The sequence below is a fragment of the Genypterus blacodes genome, unplaced genomic scaffold (assembly GCF_046128005.1).
Source record: "Genypterus blacodes isolate CSIRO-AG114 ecotype Tasmania unplaced genomic scaffold, CSIRO-AGI_Gbla_v1 ptg000107l_1, whole genome shotgun sequence".
NCBI lineage: Eukaryota > Metazoa > Chordata > Actinopteri > Ophidiiformes > Ophidiidae > Genypterus > Genypterus blacodes.
In genome coordinates, this window is record NW_027466911.1 from 515,758 (window position 1) to 537,673 (window position 21,916).

At 43.5% G+C, this 21,916-nt stretch overlaps 1 protein-coding gene across 1 annotated transcript in view; it reads right to left on the reverse strand.

The window, feature by feature from the left end:
• The window catches only part of ptprub (protein tyrosine phosphatase receptor type Ub), a 131,614-nt gene that overhangs the window by 14,873 nt on the left and 94,825 nt on the right, over positions 1-21,916 (reverse strand). Inside the window, exons 13-20 of the mRNA XM_076160814.1 lie at positions 16,601-16,637; positions 13,019-13,157; positions 11,605-11,759; positions 10,896-11,083; positions 6,131-6,206; positions 5,929-6,005; positions 1,533-1,569; positions 526-623 (exon numbers count right to left, since the gene is read on the reverse strand). Coding sequence (XP_076016929.1) covers positions 526-623; positions 1,533-1,569; positions 5,929-6,005; positions 6,131-6,206; positions 10,896-11,083; positions 11,605-11,759; positions 13,019-13,157; positions 16,601-16,637 — 807 coding nt within the window. The remainder of the gene's footprint in view (positions 1-525; positions 624-1,532; positions 1,570-5,928; positions 6,006-6,130; positions 6,207-10,895; positions 11,084-11,604; positions 11,760-13,018; positions 13,158-16,600; positions 16,638-21,916) is intronic.

Below are 21,916 nucleotides of genomic sequence, written 5' to 3' on the forward strand. Positions count from 1 at the left end.
CCAATCTTTTCCACCAAGCTCAGGAACAATAGAGATGATTTTTTAATATGCTTTATTTGGTAGCAGACACAGAATTATTGAGAATTGTTCCAAATTGGATGTAGGGCTTGTCCTGAATAAATGGTGTCCTTCTAACCAACTACTGAGGTAATATAACATCAGTGTGTTCCTGAAAATAATGGGACGCTTACAGCCAAATTCAAAACATCATTTATGTAAGGAGTAAAATAACATAGCCACATAATTTAAAGCAGTGTCGTCTTGCATTGTGGAAAATAAGAAAGGAAAAACGACTCCTAGCCCACAACCGGGGTTTCAGTATATCCAGCACACTTATATAATGTTGCCATAGCACACAGATGAGATATAAGTGATTTAATGCATGTGCTCAGGGGATAAACACATGTGAAGCACGTCTAATGCAAATAAGAGCTGAGCTCTCCACAGGAATAACGACTTCTGAATGTGATTTTGACATGGACGCAGGGTGTACGACAGACATTCCCTCGTGGCCTCGTCACTTACCCTGCCCACCTCCACCAGCTTGGTGATCATGACGATGCTGAAGCAGTTTTCCTGCCACACCATCCTCCAAAAGTCATACAGCGTCTCCTGCTTGGGTCCTGGGAAGGAGAGGGAGGGCAGAGATACAGAGACGGCAGCGTCAAAGGCTGCTTTTTCAGGGTTCAGGCTGTTGTGAAAGCACGTATTGCTGTGACCTAAGCGTCCTTCCTCAGATGGCGGAATACTGATCTCTCAAGATGGCGCCGTCAATAAACTTATTGGGGATTCCAGGCAGACGGCAGATTTGTGGCTTGTGATATAAGCCCAAACATGGACCATCAGTCACTTATTGTCATTTGTGGAGAAGACATTTAGACTTGTACACACTCTAACTTTGAAAGGAGAAGCACGTAAGACCTGCTCAGAGATGAAAAAATGGCCGTCTCTTTTTCTCTCTCTCTGAAATATCATCTTGCGCTCCTGAGTGGCGAAGAAGAGGTGTTGGTGAAAGATAAGAAGATGCGCAGACCTTGAATGACTTTGTGACGGGAACTCCCTAGAAACTGACGTTCCTCAGTTTTTAGAAACAGCACAAGGAAACCATGACACACACACACACACTCATACTGACTGACTGTCCATCAAAAGTGGCTTTGTATTTGAGCAACAGAGGCTGAACTTAAGCCTCTCGCACACAATGAACATATCGCTCAACATGTCATAAAGGGTGAGGAGGTATAATTAATGTGTTCAATTATTCACTTCTTCTTCTCATGATTAATTCAATGACATCACTCACAAAACCCTCACGGGTTGGCGACCACATATTCCATCACCTTTAGATTTGCCACAGGGGTTATATTTGGCGTGGGACTCCATACGAGTAGGCCTATTCGTTGGATCATCTTCAAATTTATTACTCACCATCCTGGATTCACATGCACAAATACTCACACACACTCCCAGTCACACGCACGCACACGCATACACACACACACACACACATACAGTCTTGCAGGGATACTCACCCTGAGTGGCGATGAAGTGGTTGGATCGATGGTAGCCCTGAAAAAGAAAAGAGGGATGGCATGCTGAGTAAGCCATCTGCGCCACAGGCACAGCTGCATGGGGGTGTCGCTCTCCCTCTCTCTCTCCCTCTCCCTCTCCCTCTCTCTCTCTCTCTCTCTCCCTACATCACACTTTGAGTTCAATCTCCTCTTCATCCGGCTCTCTCTCTGACCCACGCTCTTCAACTACCTTCTTTTCCTGTCTAAATTTTCAAGTCTTCCGGACCACGTCTTTGACCTTTGGCCCCGCCTTGCCTGTGACTCCACAGAGGGTTAGGAGAGGCTGTGGTCCAGGCAGGACATGGTTAATAGTGCATTTGTAAAAACAGCTACGAGAAACCTGAAAAATTTGTTTTTCCCCCTGCAAGAGCGACTAAAACAGCATGATGAAGACACGATAGGGGCTGAGTTTTTTTTTGGTGCATCCAATTTATTTATCAATCTCTTTCTTAGCACTCGGTTTTCCATAAAAACCAATCCATTCTCTTATAAGATGCAATATGCACTGTGCCTGGGATTCATTTTCCAGATAAATTAAGTCATTATGAAATGTTTGCGCTCTTTCCGATCTCATCAAAAAGATCTTGCCAATACGTCAGCGGCTTCTTACACAGGTTTCACAAAATATCCACACCAATATTATTAGCGACATACACCATTGGGTATGTTCTGAGATACTTTACATCAAAGGATTTGAACGCCTTTGATACTGCATATAGACAGGGAGACATTTTGATATGGAGTGTATGGGGTGAATATGAATGAGAAATGTAATGTCACGTCTATGACTGAAACACAACACAGAGGCTTTGAAGCATGGTCACTTTTAAGAATGAGCTAAGAATGAGCTAACCTTGCAAGACAAATGAAACTTTTTCTGAGATATTGCTAAAAGATAAAGTTAAACATCCTGAATCCTGAACTTAGTTGCTGCGTTTCATTGTTTGCTGTCATTTTTCTGCGTTGAAACACTTGTATCTATCAGCAACCCCAATAACCGTACACGTTGTTGGAATAAAGAGGCTGGGTCAGTAATAAACCCCAGCTCAAAATGAATCAGTCGGTCAGTATAGCTTTTATCTTTTGCACAGAGGATCTTATTAATATGTCAAGCCTGTTCACGTTGCTGATGGATTGCTAAACTGAATTGTGTCCAGTCAGATAAACGGGGACATGTTTGAAATGGAGATGGATGATCCGTGCTGTGAGGCCTGCTATCCACAATTCCTCCGGCCCTGAACAACGCTGTCGGCATGGATACTACAACTCCTCCACTTCAGACGGTCACCATAGCAACTCAAATGAGACTGAGTCTTGCCTACTCCGGAGACTAAGGAAGACAGCAGGGTCCTCTGTCCAGAGAGGACACACCTCTCTGTGGTCATTTAACATAATCCACTGAAAGGGCATATTCTGTTAAATGTGCAGATTTCGAAACACTCTGACCTTTGAGCATTTGTGGATAGAGGAGAGTGGAAAGGAACTGGGAAGAGAAAAGGGGTAAAGAGCAAAAAATACAGCGATGGCAAGCAGATGTGTAAGAGCACTGAAGTACTTACTTCCCTGTTAATCCGAATCTACAGGGTCCAAAGATGAAGAAGTGAGGAAGGGGGTAAAAAGAGAAGACATAAAGGCTAGTTAATGAAATAAGCTTCTGGTAAGCAGGGAGTTGTGGTTACAGACAGACAGGTGGAAGGAGAGGGAGAGAGAGAGAGTAGAGAGAGAGAGAGAGCAAGAGAGAGAGAGAGGGTGTGTGTGTGTTTGAGTTTGGTGTACGTTTGTGGACAGAGGGATTGGGAATTATATATGGTAGAATACTTCTTTTTGTGCTCACCTGATTTCAATGCCATTGTTTTTGTGATAAATAATTAATTATGTGGTATATTTGATAGATTTTAGAAGTGAAAATCTTCTACATGCTGCCACTTTGTTAAGGACATGTGCCATTTTATAAGAAACACCTGGTGCCAATTTATTGGAGGCACCTGGTACTACTATATTAGGGACACCTGGTTCCATTTTGTATGAGCACCTGATGCCACTGGATTAGGGACACCTGGTACCACTGCATTAGGGACATCTGGTGCTATTTTATTAGGAACACCTGGTGCCACTGGATTAGGAACACCTGGTGCCATTTTATTAGGAACACCTGGTGCCATTTCATTAGGAACACCTGGTTCCATTTCATTAGGAACACCTAATGCCACTGGATTAGGAACAGCTGGTGCCACTTTATTAGGAACACCTGGTGCCATTTTATTAGGGACACTTGGTTCCATTTTGTATGAGCACCTGATGTCACTGGATTAGGAACACCTGGTGCAATCTTATTAGGAACACCTGGTGCCATTTTATTAGGAACACCTGGTTCCATTTCATTAGGAACACCTAATGCCACTGGATTAGGAACAGCTTGTGCCACTTTATTAGGAACACCTGGTGCCACTCTATTAGGAACACCTGGTGCCATTTCATTAGGGACATTAGGGTGCACCTGTACACTGCCACTAGATTAGGAACACTAGGTGCTCCAGGTGTGTACCTCATCTGTACCTCACTGGCCACTCTGTTCAGAACATCAGGTCTCTGGTGGTTAGTGAGTACTGCGGATGCTCACTGTTTCATGAAAGTTTGGTCAGACTGAACAAGTGGAACCAGGCAGTATGAATTTGAAGAGCACAGTGTGGCTTTAGAAGAGGCAAAACAACACTTCAATAGCCATTGCATGTTCATGACCTGGGTGTTCCATTGTCCTGTGACGTTGTGTGTGTGTGTGTGTGTGTGTGTGTGTGTGTGTGTGTGTGTGTGTGTGTGTGTGTGTGTGTGTGTGTGTGTGTGTGTGTGTGTGTGTGTGTGTGTGTGTGTGTGTGTGTGTGTGTGTGCGCGCGCCTACATTACATTGTCTGTTAGTGTTTTGGGATCCTGTCATGTGTTACAAGCAGTAGATCTGTAAATTAGCAATGACACACTGGAATGCGTTACATTTAAAGCTCACCAAAGGAAGCTACCAAGCATGTAAACTGTATACCTGAATATGTAAAAAATGCCTTGGAAATAGAAAAAAAACACTTTGCATATTGGTGATGGCTGATTGGCACCAGGTGTGTCCATATGATCTATAGCAGCTGGCGACGGGGAGTTGCTGCTTTCTTCCTTTTCATTCTGTCACGTCTTTCTACTGTTGTTCTGTAGATACACAACTACGAACTAGCACTTCCTCGCCTCTGTTTTGAAAATGGTATTCAGCTGTAGGGTCAGCCCTGTCAGGTTAGACATATCACTGATACTGACACTGTAGTGGCTGATGTGTTTACCCAGTGATGCCTACCTTCCTGTGCCACACACACTAATGGACACCCACACTATGAGCAGAGTCCTAGCAGCAGGGCAGGTTTTAAAGCCCCCTCATTGTAATGAACTCTCTAAAAGCATTCCACATATGGCCATTCTATGCAGGAATAAGACAGGAAAGAGTAGCTTGTTAAGTGTTTTGATGTACTTTAGGGAAAACTCCCCCAATCTCAGGCATTATAAGGATTTCTCGGGAGAACAGAGCATCCTTACTTTACATGAACCTTAAGTATGAGTGCAAGTACATCAGCTTGCCTCAGCTTACTAACACAAAGGAGCATATACTATATATTCTACAGCAGTCTCAATGACAGGCCTGCAGTGATCCATGGGAAATCAAGACAAGAAGGTAAATAAATCACAGCAGATTGTAAGACTTCCCTTGACACAGCTATGAACAGCAACACCTGAGCTCAGTGAAAGACAAAATACAAATCCCTTCTAAGTTTGGGAGCAAAAATTGCGCTTTGGGTGATATCTATATGACCCAATGTCACCGCCTACACGTGCACGTTCTGAATACACGCGACCTCCTCTGGTTAAAATGAATGAGAACACGTATGAATGAGACTGTGTGAAACACATTAGCAACATATACATGTATTTCATATGATCAGTGAGAATGTTGCTGTGTAGTGTGGCGGACAGATAAGGTGAACGGTGGAAAGGATCATCTTCTCCCGGCTCATTCAGAGATTGAAAAACATCAATCATTTCTATTTAATTCTGGGGGGATTTGGGACATTTTACAGAAAGGTATTAAGTGCATTTATTCCAATTTGTTTGAGCAAGAGAGGTAGCAGTTTAATCTAGGTCGGGGGCATAGCTATTGACAATTATGGGATCTGGCATAACAGCACAGGAAGAGTGTTTGATTGAATGACGGCTTCCGGGTGAAAGTGGGCCAGCAGATTGGTTACAGGAATGAGAGAGATGGACCGTGGCTAAGTAGAGGCTGACTATTTGAATCAAGTGTCACACAGTAAAGAAAGACTTGACTTACATCGATGTAGTTGGCGTTAATGTAGTCTGAGTTGGGGTCTCCCAAGAGGGGATGGAGCTTCACTCTGTGGCGATCGTCTGAGATCAATGGAATGAAGAGAAAGTCAGGAGGCAGAAATTTCGCTTTGCATATTTCAAGTCTTCAATGCATTTCCTTGCTATGTGGAGTTATTTTTACGTGCATCCGTTTTACGATTACTTACATCCCAGTAAAGTATCCTGCCTCCCTTTGGTTTTGTCCTTCTTCTTCGTGGTGCAGTCCCAGCCGTCAAAGAAGCTCTGTAGAGATAAAGAGGCCATTACTGTCAATTTCAAGAGCAGGGGGGCCCTCCTACATTAACCAACGCAGATAAACCCATCACAACACCACTTCATGATCTTTTCTCTTGTTTGATGTATGACAAGGAAAATTGTCTTTTGTGCTCAACATGATAAAGACACATTTATGTTTCGGCTCATCTCCTCAAGCTCAGCTGATCCAATGTGTGGCCACACTAAATGTTAAGACAAAGAGCGATAAGCAATAATTAACAAAGTAACAGCATCGGGAGCCTCAGTAGTCTTCATGACTGATGGACCCCAGATGCACCTCCGCTTAATGATCATCTGTAATTAATCTACTAATTATATGTGATAAAATAGTCTATGATCGACAGAAACAAATAAATCTATGCTAGGATTTACTAGGCTCACAGTGGGGTCATGGAAGGTGCAAATGTCGGTTACACAACTCCCCAAAATGCAGGAAAGATGAGAAACATCAATAAATGAGTTCAGATACTGTAAATGTTTGCTGATGTGTAACTTAGTGACTGCTACTCAATATAAACCAAATTACCGAGTTATAAGACGACAGTCAATCAAACCTTCTGTTAATTAGAGTGAAGGCAGATAAAAAAAGAGCCTGCCAGCTGCTGGGCTGCTCGGCTGAGTTATAACACACTGTACTCAACCACCATTTCATATCATCCACCTGTCTGCATGGGGAGGATTTACTCTCACCAGCAACTCTTGTGTGTCCACTGCAGGGCTAAATTAAGCCTGAAACAGTCTCTTCAGACCCATGAATAAAAGTCCAAAAGCCCACAGACACACACACAGACACACACACACACAGACACACACAGACACACAGACACACAGACAGACACAGACACACCTACACATTCCTATACTGGCCAACCCCCTGTGCTTGCTGAGCCACCAGGGAACTTGGTGAAACTACGGCTAAGTCTGCATGCTGAGCAGGGGATTACAACACACTTCTCCCCACAGAGAGACAGGAACCAGCCAAATCCTGCCTGGTATTACGCCCGCCTCCTCCTCACTTTTCTCTCTCTTGGGGTCTTTATTGCTCTCTGAATCACTCAGTCTATCTCTTTCTGTCCACTCTTCCCTTCCTCCCTCATATATATATATATATTTTATCCTATACCTCTGTGCTGTATTATCTGCTCCCAGAAGTCTTATGCTCAGCCCTTGAGAGAGAGGAGAGATGCGAGGAAAGCAGAAACGTAGAGAGTGTGTGAGCGTGTCTGTATTGGAGAAAAAAATGAAAGAAACGCAGACCTGTGGAAGATTGATTAGAAACCCACATCAACAGGGATTAGTGGAGTAGGCTGGTTAAGGGGATCACATAAAATGGAAAGTAAAATGAGATGAAAGGAATACTAAGACAGCGAAGAGCGTTTCAGAGCCATTATACTCCAGTGGCACTGCGCACGTCTCTCTGTCATGACATCAACACCCTTGCGGTTTGTGGAGTGTTTTTAACATTACATCAAAGAAAGGATTCTAATTATTATTTAATTCCCATCGACGAGGCACCACTCTACATGCTGAGGATCACTGTGAAACCTATATGTCTAATAACTAATTTGCTTGAATGTGCAATTTTATTACCCACAAGTTCATTATTTTGAAAATGCCAAAAAGCCAAAAGTTGCAGGGAGATTCATCATTTTTTCGCCATTTCACGGCATTTGTCAGAATTTAACCGTGGGTGACTCATAATGTATTAATGAGTAATGAACTTATGCACCAGAATCAACGAGGCCGACACACATTACAGATGTAGAAAAGCAGCATTACAGTGCACCGAGGTTGAGCCAGCCTGGATAAAATGACTCTTTTTGTACATATCTGAGCCTCAAGAGGAACAAAATACAAAAATAAACATTTTTTGGCTCCATCTGGATGCTGAACTGGATTTTGACCAAATTGCACCCACTGATCATGGGATAAATATGATCGATTGTTTTTCATTGAGGCTGGTGAAATGTTGACTGAAAACATGAACAACATGCCAAAGATTCCTGGATCAAACCCTGAATACAGAGCAGCTCCAAGTAACATTGCTATTGGGGTCTTCGCTTGGCCATGACCCAACAAACAAACACACTAACGGATGTGTTAGGAAAATAAAACTTCTTGACAGAAGTAGAGAAAACAAGTCTTTCTTTCAACAAGTACTCGTGTAAACGTGCCACTGCTGCATCTATACGGTGAATTATTGACTACATAATCCTCGGTAACCTCAGCCTCAGGGGTTGCAGTGCAAAGCGCCATAATGAAAGTTTGAGTCGTCTACTACATCTTTGTTGTTCTGTGTTTACTTGGACGTCTCTGCGTTGGGAATACAACTGTAACAACACCAGCTGCCAGACACACACACACACACGCTCGTCCCTTTACACTTCACTGTAAATTCATGATCAATGTCTTTACAGAACATTGGTAGTCTTCAGGGAAATAAAAAGCTATACCTGCCAGGGGAGTGTAATATGATACTCCTCATCATTTTCCCTCATAATAGAGAGGGACACTCCATCAAAACACACACTCTCACACAGCGGAGAGACCAACACACAAGGAGGGGCGTATTGATTTCTTTTTGAGAGGAGGTTGTTTTGCCCGAGAGGGACACTTTAATGAGTCTACAAGCGGACGTCCAGAGGGAAAAACCACCAACCAGAGACAAAATATGTTTTCTCTTCTTCTTGAACGTCCCCGGCCATCGGCGACAGAGGTGGTCCTCGGTCCAGGGCGTGACCTCAGCCACAGCTGTTCCACTTGGTGAGACGTACTCAATGTACTGACTCCTTTATTATGTGTCCTCAACCACACGGCTACAGATAGAACCATTCAAGAGCAGGAGAGGTAAAAACAGTACGCTGTGCCTCTGTTTATGATTCAATCTAAAGATAAGTGTGATAGGTGTGATTCCATCTGCTTAAATGTGTTGTCGCTAAGGCAAAGTGCGCGGGATATGGCAGCACAGCTAATTTTGCCGTCCCAGATGAGCGTTCAGGATCTGAGCATCAGGCGGCTCATTATGGATACTTGTTGCTCCCCTGCTGTGCCAGGGTCAGGAGTTTAATTGCCCTCTCCTACAAATCCCACCGGGCTCGCCTGGGACATCCCATCATTATCAAACAAGCCTCTAAAACTATTCCGGTGCGAGAGGTTGCACTCCCAGAAATGTCGCTCTATGTCTATATTGTGTAGCTACGGGAGAATCAGGCTGGTTAAGGTGAGATGTCCTCCAACATTTGCAGGGCTCATTAAAAATGTTTGTACTTCAAAACAGTTGGGATTATTATTAAGGACACGCTGTTTTGATTCTGCTTTGAGGTCAAACCACTACTTTCTGCTGCATCATAAACATTATAAACATTTATTCTCTTCACTGGACCTTCAAGCAAAACTCAACTCAACTTCAGTTCAGCCTTCTTGTTGGTGTGGCTTCTATCCAGCAATACATTCTGTGTAACTTCTTTATTTCAAGTAAAGTGCTGCCTTTTATGGATTTTCTTTGGGCCATTTCCTTAAGCTAATCACCATCGACTAGAACGAGGTGGGATTCGTCACCAAGTCAACAAGGTTACAATTAAATTGCGTGTTGAAAGCATGGGAATCAGACGCGCACATGAAAATTGAAGTATAAGCTTCTCGGTTATTTAGAGGTTATTAGAGCTCATTCGCCCTTTGTACTCTTTTGTCTTTTTCCGACTCCCACTTGAGCATTGCGGTCTTCACCCTCATCTCTCTGCTGGCTGCCCTACAATCTGTTGCCAGTGGACTAGAGATTCGCTACCCGCAGCACCTCGGGGGTGGCGTAACCTCGTCAGACCTACTGTCAGGACAGAGGTCTTCTTTAGACCCAGATGAGGATGATTAATTCATACTCTGGCCGACAGTGGGATCTAGATGACTTTTTAACCCTGCTAATTAATTTCAGTGGGTGATGATATGTGGTGATGTCAGCGGAGGATTGATAGCCTCCCACGCCTCTTTGTGGCAGCATACAGGAGAAAAATCGTGTCTAAGTTAGCGGTTTGCAGTCCAAATCCACTGGCTGCTTCAAGATCCAAGGCAAATCCACAATCCACCTCGTTCCATCCCTCCAACACACTTTGGGTACCACCATTTGACGAAGTGGATGCTGCTGAGTGTAAATAGAACCACGTGAACGTCACACTCTCCAAAAAGCAGAACTCGACAGTCTTTGTATTCTTGTCCATGGAAATCGAAAACTGGCGAGTGGACAAGACACATCCTTGAGGAAGCCAGACGGAATGCCAAGAATGCAAGCAAAGCTCTGGTTTTTGTACATAAGCCCACAGCAGTAACCCTGGCAGCACATACAGTATACAAACAGAAGCTCCAACAACATACTGTAGCTCAGATGTTGTCCTTGTGAGTCCACCTCGAGGATTATCCAATTTCCACTACATCTCTGTTATTTATGAGATGGCTAAACACCAAACAAGGGTACAAATCAGGTGAACTAGGTATGGAATTAAAGGTCGTTGGGTGCTTTTGAATCTATCTGGCTGGATCGCTAGACAGAGGTTCACCTGTAAACAATGTCCTCTAACCTTTTTCCCTCATGGATCTCCACCTGTGTACTGATATGCGTCTGATGCTGTCAGAATGTACCAGGGTAGTGTTTTAACTCTCTTTCACCTCATACTCCTGTTTAAAGCCGTAGCCCTCGGCAGTCTTCATTTGGTTGATGTGCTGAAGCAGGTCGGCCACTCGCACAGCCGGGTGGAGCTGCCCCGTGTGGTAAGGTGAGCCTTTACGCCCACACTGGTGCCTGGGGGAGCCTCCCAACAGGCTGCTGGCCTCGTTCACCGAACTACGAGCATCACCTGCGCCACACACACACACACACACACACGCACAGACACACACACACAGGCCATTTGCAATTTTAATGTAATACCCAGACAGATAATGTGACAAAACATAATCACAACGCTAATAAAAGATCTCTCTTGTAATATAACACTGGTGAGGTGAAATCAGATTAACAGCAGTGTGTGTCACATAGCATCTCTCTAGGAAATGATGGTTTAATAGAAGAGCTCATGTAAATATTACAGCAATGGATTGGCAGAGTAAAGTAGAGCAAAAAGCCAAACCACCTTTAAAGACGCCATAAAAAGGAGTTACAGAAGGAAATACCGATGATGAAATGACAGATAATCACAAATCTATATCTTATTTCAAACGTCTAACTTCACTCGTGTATTTTGCTTTCATGCAGCGTTGGTTGGTGCTGGGGGTCATTTGTACGTAAACCATAGCTTCAGATGTACATCAAGCATGAGATTGCATTGCGGTAGGTATGGTATATGTATGTATGTGTGTTTTGATGCGTAGGTCTTACTGCGTGTGCCGCAGGTGTGTGTATCCATGAAAGAGAGGGCCATTCTTTCATCATCCTGTAGGGTGCTCTGATCTGTAAAACTCCGCTCCATAGAGCCCATATGGCTCTTCTCCTGCCGGTAGGTAATGGGCGTCTTATTCATGTTCACTGGTTTCCTATTAATGGATTGAGAAAATGGTGGGAAAGAGGGTTATAGAGATATGCAATAACACAGAGAGAGAGAGAGAGAGAGAGAGAGAGAGAGAGAGAGAGAGAGAGAGAGAGAGAGAGAGAGAGAGAGAGAGAGAGAGAGAGAGAGGGGTTCAAGTGGATCAACTGCTTTACAATTTTGCCTCTTAAAAACTGAGGATTGATTGGCAGAACACAAGCATGTGAAGGATGGAGCACAAAATGATGGGAAAGAAAGGAGGTGGAGTCACTTACGGATAGTAAGAGTAAGAGTTGTAGTCCCTTCTGGCAAGAGTGCAGGAGAAGGAGAAAGAAGAGATGTAAGATGCAAGCAATGTCAGCGGAGAGCAGGATGCATTGATCACAGTGAAATGAGAGCCGTCCTCTCGTGAGCTGGGCTATGCAGGCAGCCATGTGACAAATGCGTATGTACCGAGCAGACGCTGACGGACCCAAACCACAGCAAAGGAGAGAATGCGTCTTTCCTTCCATTGAATACATCTCGCCGTTACACATGAAGGGGTAAACCACGTGGCTTCCTGTCACAGTGAATTTCGCGATCGATTTCCCTGCGAGCTGGCTTCACGGTGGAGATCGACCTGAACTAACACGCAGACTGCCGGTGACTTTCAACGTGACAATAACAGCTGTGTCAGCCATTTAATCATGACTGCATGCAGCTCTAAATAACTCCCTGTTTGCCACGGTTAGCATTTCCATGTTCAATGCTGAATATTTGAGTTAAATGGCGGTTTAGGCCCGGGGGCTGGACTACAATCACAGCTAAATAAACTGCTGAGCCCAGTGGTGGAAGTGATCTACTGTAGACCTGTGGGATCATTGGCTAATAATCTCCAAAAGCCCACCTTTCCCTCTCAATTAGCATCTCATTTAAGGGTCAGGCCTCTGCTTGGCATGCGTAATTAAGTGACTAATTGAATTGCATCCGCCTTTAATTAAATACTCCACACGCAGATAAGCTCTGCAGATGAGAGTTGTTTGGTCCCTTTGGTTTGCCATACAGGAGTGAAAACAATGCCGCTCTGACTCTAGGCTCCGGTATCTTCCCTGAACAGCCATGACCTTTAACAAAGTTCAGCAAGTATGAGACGTGACACTAAACTCTTGCTCAAAATAATAAAAAATTAAAGGAGAGGAAAGGAAAGAAGATGTGGCGTGACGCAAATGTTTTGCATGAGGAGGCAAATTTGTAGTCAACAGTTTGCGGCGGGGAGTTTTTTTTTACCCTTTCTTGATGATGATGATGACGGCGCCCAGCAGGAGGATGAGGACGATGAGGCCCCCGGCGCACACTCCCAGTATGAGCCCCATGTCCTCAGAGTGCTGGGACACCTCCAGGGCCTTGCGGTGGTCTTTGCACGCCGCTAGTGTAAGATACAGAAAGACAAAAGGAGTTGGACGGAGAAGCAAAGAAGAGAAGAAGAAGGATGGTGAAGCAAAACAAAAGATATGTACATAGAGAGGAAGGAAATGGAAATGCACCTCTCCCTCTCTCTCGCTCTCTCTCTCTCGCTCTCGCTCTCGCTCTGCTGGAAGTCTAGACAATGCTGTCATTCAATTCAAACTGACAACTGTGGGGAGATGTGCGGAATTGTGATGGATTTCTTCATGGCGAACTTTTATGGATAGCTACATTTCAATAGATGTTTTCATATAATATTTTCAAAAAGTCACTATGATATATTAGAGGATAAAGGAGTGAGAGAGAGAGACAGTAGGAGAGGATTTGCGTGTGTTGCCAAGCCAACACTACATAGGGTCCTCAGGGATATCGCATATAATAACACATTGTGCTTGACAATAAAACGTCTGGCTGCAGACAGATTGAAGGTTTGGCTTGAAAGGCTGTCATTGGACATCTTTACTTGTCGTCACTTGACAGAAGCACCTTAACTCCTCTGGTTCTCAGTCAGCACTTTACAGGCACTTAGAAAACCTTGACTCGACTCCATATGAAGCAATGAATCTATTTCCATTTCTATCTATCTATTGGATGGAATAAATGCGACTCAGTTGTCCGCTGAGTAGACACGACTCGGCGCTTAACTCTGAGATGGTGCAGGCTGAGATTGATACACAGATGGGAAGACAATCCTGTGTTGGAGGGGATTGATTTATTGCATATTCCGAGTCTGTACACGGACCTGGATTATTAAGAATCAAGGTCTTAACACGTGTGTAAACATTTCCTCACCTGGCACACTTTCCCAAATACACCCATCAATTAGCGAGTAATGTATTACTTGGCGAGGGATGGAGTCCTTTAATTTCCATTGTGTATAACCTTACTGCACATTTTTCTCCCCAATCCAAACAGAAAAAAAAGCGTGAGTGTGCTTTGAATGTATAATGTGCATGTAAATGTGCTGACGAGGAACAAAGATCAGCAGAAACACAAACACCAAGTCACAATAAAGGGACGTTTCTTAGTGCAGCTTTAAAAACACCTGAGTGAGTAAATCTGCTCACCTTGTTTCTAAATGTTACAATGACACATACAATGAGATGCTGTCATTACACATTATATATGCATTTCTTTCCTAAAGAATGAAATTGTATACATCTTTTTTGAGTCATAAGTCACTGCAGGCTCTACAGTGTAATCTCAAGGTGCCCTCGCGTGTGTGAGCTACTGCAAAGGTCATTTTAATAATAGCAGGTTATTCATTTCTCTGGCATAAATCTTCATACTTATGTAAATGGTGCAGGAGAGTGCGGGTCTTTCTCTGTCACGTTCTAGCAGCCCACTGATGTAGCTCTCCTGAGTGTGTGCTAGCCTGTCCTCCAGCCCTGAAACGAGCTGTTCTGAGCCTACTGGAACATGCAAAGTATCTCCAGAGCCGCAGAAAGTCAGAGCAGGCCCGGGGATAGAGCTCCAGCACGCTGGCGTGCCGAGGAGCGATCAGATCTGGGGCAGACGAGTGGAAAACAGAGCCACGCTTCAGTCCAACTATCTGCAGCCCTGGGCACATTATGGAAGCTTCTCTACCCTCAAAGTAGGACAACATCATTTCCTTCTTTGGTCGGGTCTAGAATCAATGACGGCTCTGATGTCTGCGTAGAGAACACGTCATGTTATGAGTGTTCACTGGCTTCTGAGGTTCTGTTTAATGAATGTATTTTTGGGGGGATTTTTGTGGGTTTTGTGAGTTTAAACTACCATCTGAGGGTGCTTTCAAATATATAATCTGTCTCTAGGTCCATAACCTCGGCTATTTGCGTTACACTGCAACTTGATTTAAAATAACACCCTCAGATGGAGCGCAGGTGTACTTTACAGTTAAATGCAGATGAGAAGGAGAGCATCAATTTCAGTTTCCTGACGTTACGGACAGATACGTTGTTTTGCCACATTTAGTGTAGAAAATTCTATTAAGCCAAACACGAGCGTGAAATAGATTTCGCCCCACGAAGCCGCCAACCCGATGGTGGCGCGATGGTGGAAATTGGCACTTAGGGGAGAAATGGGAAGTCTATTGTTGTGCTGAGCCCACCAGAGAATCCTTAATTAAACTGTCACCTGGAAGTTGAAATGTAATCTCCAGCTTTGTTATCCAAGCCACAATCATTTGCCTCCACTTTGCTTGAGATGGGTTCAGTTGATCGTAACGGCTTAGGGCACCGGCGACGCAGAGGCGACGTTAACGGCAGAAGCAGATCACAGAGATCACAAACTGGAACAAGAAAACCCCCTGACCTCTCGAACCTTGAAATTGAAAATCATCCTGATAGATTCTCCTCCTATTAGTTTAGCTTTCATGTCTTTTTCACAGCTACACCATCATTTCATTGCAAAATCTAAAGCTGATTTAGTTAGTTATGTATATATCATAAATATATATTTTATATGGTATCTTCCATTCCACTTTCTCTTTCATTACTCACTTCTCTCTGTATTTTCTCCTTTCTTTCTCCCTTTAGTTGCTTAGCGGGAGAGGAAAGAGGCGAGCAGAGCCGAGCCGAGCGGCGGCGCAGTGCTCTCGGCTGTAAGGGGCATAATTAATCATTGCCTAAGCGGGTGTGCGAGGGGCAGATGGAGTGAGACACTGAGCTGAAATGGCTGGCCTTGCCTTTTGGCTTTATGCATGAGAAGAGCCTCATCTCTTCTCATTTTGTTTTTTCACTCACAAAAAAGAGGCCTTCACCAAAAAAGGACACCCCGCCAGTTCCATTTACTTACAAGGCTCTGTTTACCGTTGCGCCACTATGAAAACTATAAATACATGACTTTTATTCAGCGTGATCTGACAGAGTGCTGTAGCAGAGACAGAGGCTCTCCTGCCATATGGATTTAGAGTCAATTTCCATGCCCTTTTCATGTCCCTTTCTATCCCAAAGCTGAGCTACAGACGAGTTCCGTTTCATTCTCAAAGACCAAGGTAGCTCCATCTGGACGTTTTTTGATGTGGAGGACCCTTCCGGACCCCACAGAGGTCAAAGCACTCACACGAATCTGTGTAGTTTGTTGCTGACGAGAACAAAGAGAAGCCTTTGATATTGTGTGTTCCAGCATCTGCCCCAAACAAACAGGATGAAAGCCTGACCTCTAATCCCTCCCTGCTTGTTGGCCTTTCCTCTGAGGCCTCCACTGCTAAACAGCCTGGACCATCACACATTTGCCCCAAACCCACACCTCTGGATTTGAGTGTGAGAGCTGAACAACAGCGCAGCAGAAACCAAACACCTTCCTTTTCTATTTTTCAAATCTAAGAAGCTTAAAAACGTTAAAAAAAGCAGTGAGATGACACAGGGAAATACATTCAATGTCACAATGAACGTAAGAGAATAAATACTCCTGTTGAATTACCTTTGCGAGCAATGCGGATGCAGTTTATTCTGGATTCCTGAAAGAGAAAGAAAGCAAATTGATCAGGAGGGAGAGTGTCACCTTGCATTTGGCGCGATTTGATAAAAGAAGAGAGGGTGGAAGGTGAGACTCATATATTTAAATATATACACAGTATATATATATATATATATAGAAGAAACAGGCCCTGGAAGAGTGAAAACATATTCTGCACAAGAGGGAACCCATTACATTGTCATTCAACGTTTTTGTCATATTGATCCCACACTTCCATTTTTGACACATTCTAACAAATTAAAGAGATTAAAGTAAAGCCATAAAAAGAGACAAGTCAAATAATAATCATCATTATCATCATTATCATCATCATCATCATCAAAGGACTTACAAGCTTTATTCTTCATAAAATGTGCAAGAATGTGGAGCAAATTGCAGGTATTGATTGTCTATCATATATTTTCATTGCGATTGGTGTATCAATATTGAAATATAAGAAATGCACTCAAGTTGGTGTGTTCTTCTCTGGGCTAGGCCTCTCTCGGTTCACATCCTTTTGAGTTTACAAACATCCAAACCAGCAAACCAAGCAACAGACGTTTTTAAATCACATAACCACTGTGGTGAGATGGATGTTTCAATGTTCCCTGCCCAGATACACAGCAGAGATGGGTGAACATCTTCAACCAAATTTCCTCAAAAAGGCCACACACATTTTTTTCAATTCTGATTTCAATCTCCACTTACTCCACTCTGCTCTCCTCTCTGATTACAGGACCAAATGGCCAAACCAAAACCGAACGCACTGAGCAAAGAGAACAAAAGTCCTTCAGTTAGGAGTCCTGAAGATGACCAAATAGGTGTAATCGAAGCGCTGTGGTGAGGCATTTGAGAAAAAGATAAGAGGTTATTGATGAAGGAGAAAAGATGAGAGCTGAAAGGGGAGCATAATTAAGTGAAGGGCTTCAGACTCATGCAATAGTATGAAAAGAGATTCATTTTATTCAGATCCTAGTTGATGACATCTCGATTTTATGAAAAGGACCTTTTTCAGGCATCACCACTGAGATCCAAGGTTGTATTCCAATTCAATCCTGACACCTCTAGCTGGAGTTGGCCTATCAAATTAAGATTTACAGATGCTAATTCAGGGTATTATGGGACAATTATGCAAATTAGCTCATTCCAAAATGAGAAAAGTGCTGTCCTCAAACTGCAGCCAAATTACCTTTTTAATTGAAAATCCATTTCAAGCTCACAGACTCTTAAACAAGTTCTTAACCCTGTGATTTGATCTGAAAATGCTGAGGAGAACATAAATAAAAACATTATCAGACGCAGCACACCTACACACACGCAAGATGCACATTTCCCTGCAGAAAATCGCATTACAAAATCATTTTGTCCTCTTGATTTATCTGCTGTTCATATATTTGCTTGACAATGTCAATTTCAGGGACACACAATAAATCAATGATGTATTATTCTCTTTTCATACAAACCAAGATTAACAATCAAAACAAATTTAACAGCCGTATCAAGAAATACTAGGACCCGAGCTCGAGCCCGAGCCCGAGATTCTTTATTTTTATTTATTAATTATTTGGCTCAAAAGTTTTTCCCAAATCACATTTCATCATTACGAGGCGTTTTTCACAGGTCATTCAATTTACGGAATCTTGTCAGGATGTTATGAGGATTTCAGAGAATTCTACAAAAGAGTTACTGTCACTGTAAGTCTGAGGAAGAATGGATAAACAACACAAATGTCAATACCTAGCGTGTGTGTCTGTGTGTGTGTCTATAGAAACGCTGACTGATGATGGCCGCCTTTGAGGTTTGTTCTGTCCGACTCAATCACAGTAAACATTCTGCATTTCTACAAAAAAAATCACCTTCTTAACAGAAATCCTTTGATCAAGACAGTCTTCATCAAATCAACAGACTAAAAGTATTTGTGTTTGGTGTAGGAGAGTAAAATGAGCAGGAGCACATCACTGCAGGTGTGAATGATTGTGCGCAGGTTCAACAGAGTTAATTGGCAGGCTTGAGCTTGTGGGACAGCATCACACGTGTGGGCACCAGCGACTCCAGAGGTCCTGGTGCTTCCTGGCAGCTCTACACACAAAGCAGAAATGCTTTGTGTGTAGAGCATTTCCACTGCTATGGCTCCCACCCACTGTTTTCTGTCTTTAGTGTGTGCGTGTAGCTGATAGATGGATTGTTTGGGATATACAAAGACCTACAAAGCCACAGTCTGAAATTTTAATTCTTGAAAGTTGCTTTTTAGATGGATCAGCGCAATTACTGAATAACAGCTCAGTGCCAAATGTTATGGGTTCCATTCAAACTATTCCCGTTACTGCCTCCGGTGTGGAGAATTAGGTGCAATGGTTCGACAACACTAAAAGATTCAGGCACAAACACACACACGAGACCACACTGGCAATAATTCAAAGAGCTGCATACTGTTGACATTCAAAGTTTGAAATGATTGACAGGCAGTTCAAACGTGAAAAAAATCAATCAATGTATGTAAATGTGTGACTGTTCTTGTGCTTATTTGTACGTGGGCACACTGAACGCAGCACACACTGATATACTGTATCTACAGAATGCTTGAGCACAAAATCCAATTTTGAAAACTAATATTCCCATTTGAGCTGAAATCTAAGGATTGAACTGAATTTTAAATGGGCTGAAACAGATATCAGAAGCTTGTGGTGGATAAACCCGAATTTGAATTACAAAGACAAATGCAAACAGCTTTAACCCAAAGGTTATCCTGCTGCATGGTGCATGAGCCAAAAGAGAAAATGGGTTTCGCAGTTTTGTTAGCCTACAATTACAACGTTAATTTATTGATGTCATAATGTCTTAATGAATTTATACGCATATTCTTCTTGCTGCAGCGTCTGCAGCTCTGGTGCCAGTTTTTGCTGCTGGAATCCTCCGGCGATACTTCGTCTGTGACCTGCTGTTGATTGACTGTATGCACAGCAGCTAATTTCCCCTCAACTGAACTGAAGAGAATTGAAATGAAATTCTATTCAAATTAAACTGAATTGAATTAAACTGAATTGGAGTCTTGAAAAGTCTGTAAATGCTGGACCGAAGCACAATGTGGCGGCTTGCAAAGTCACTGCTGCTCTATCTCCAGACAAAGGGAATTGTCGGGTGTGTGATTTGGCAGCGTGCTGGTTGTGGGTCGTGGATGCTGGCGCCGTTACAGACAAAACAAAACCTAATCCCATCCGCCGGTAAAACCAGGCCTCCCCTGCCTAATCCTGTGCTTTGTAGCCCGGGTGTGTGAAGTGCTCGCACTGCACTCTCGCCGTGTGTTTCTCCACTGGCTCGGAAAAATAGACGCTTGTGGCGGGGATGATGTACTGTGTATGGGCCTCGTAATTGAGAGACTTCCAATGTAGAAGAACCTGCTGTAATCACAACTGACACCACTCAAAAGTGACCCAGATTCATCCCAAATGATGATCACAGAGGACTGTTTGCTGGGATGAAATTCCACAGCTCCAATTCCATGAAAATTACAGCCGAATTCCACCTCTGATCAGCTGCACCTGTGTCCAATTATCATAAGTAATTGCTTCACCCAGGTATCAGCCCCTCGCTGTAATAGAATCTGAAATGGTAATGTGGCGTCCTCTGGGTGTGACCGGTGACATCAGGGTATTCCTGTGCCGAATAGCAGCGAGACGGCAAGAAACACAGTGAGCACGTGCAGCCTCACTTCACTAAGCCCAACAGAGCTCATCCTGGATAAACATCCGCCGCAAAGCTGGTTGACAATGGACTCCATTTACCCGCCGCTTTCCAATCACCTAAGAGCGTGTCCACACCATGGAGGTGCGGCTTGTAATAATGAGCCAAATTGGAATCATCAGCAGATCAAGAGCAGCACATTTAATATGAGGGGAGAGTGAATGGAGACATCAGGTCACCGTGGGGATCATTTAAGAAACCAAGTCATTTGCGCTTCATAAAAGATCGAGATAAGAGAAGCAAGTAGTGCGGCAATTACCTCACTGTGATGAAATCTAACAGGTTATTGACTACAGCATGATTCCTCCCAACACACACACACACACACACACACACGGAACAACACACTTGTGATTCTACCACGTCTGGTTCCAAAGATGTTGTTGAAACGCCACCAACAGGTCGACTCATGTTTATTTGTGGAGTAACAAGTCGACTGATTCATGCAGCACTTTGTGACATAAAGAATACAAGAAAAGAAAAGTGGAACAGTTGTCCAGCTTGGTCCAGACATTCTATTTGTAAGATTCAAAGTTAGGAGTGGGCGTGGCCTATGTGGATGCACATAGACCCAAAGAATCACGAGAAAAGGTATTTAAGTGATTCCTTGACTTACGGTTCAAGAAGTCATGGGCCAAAATGTAAAAGTGGCAATTGCAGCGCCACCATCAGGCCGACCAGTACCAGTATTGACTGGTTTCTTCCCTGGATGATGCCCTACTTGTACACCAGGTTTCATCAAAGACATCATAACCCCCAGGAACAAACCTACGTAATATAGAATATTCTAACAGTTAAATAATGCGTTTCTGCTGCCAAAGCTACCGCAGAAACCGCAGACAGTGTGACAGAGGACATAAAAGAGCTTGAGGAGAAGAATGTCTGGTCGATCTCACCACAGCCCTGCTTGAATAATTTCTCATTTGTGCCTCCGTGACATGAACATAACTACGATCAACAAGCTTTGATGTGCTCATCACGGGAAGAAGAAGAAAGCCAGTCTACAGGATTCTACATTTTATTGTAATTTGGGCGCTTCTGCAAGGGAGCAGACGCAATGCTGCCAGATGTTTTGACATTTTGACCCGGGGCTCCTGGTGTGTGTGCAGCATAGGGGCTCTAAAAGGAGGGCAGCTGGGCGACACGGGAAAGACCTCATTACACCGCTGACCTGATTCAGCTCTCAAACAGATTCATTCTCTCTGTTCCATTGATACTCAGGCGGAAAGAGAGAAGAAGAAAAAACATCAAAAGCAGAGTTGGAATATGAAAATGAGTGAAAATGAAAGACAGATGTGAAGAGAATTAATGCATCTGCAACATTGTGGATTTGAAGTCCTCAGCAGCTCAGCCCAGATTATGCGCTCCGTAAGCAAAGCGTGCAAGCACTCTTCCGTTTCAGGCAGGCTTTGTTTGGACAGACATAAAGCAGTGGGGCATATTTGGAGTGTTTACAGTGGGAGGCATTTTACTCCCAACAAACAATTTCAAGCCCAGTTGATGCCAAATGTCCTGGAGTGTCAAATGCAGCTAATTCGT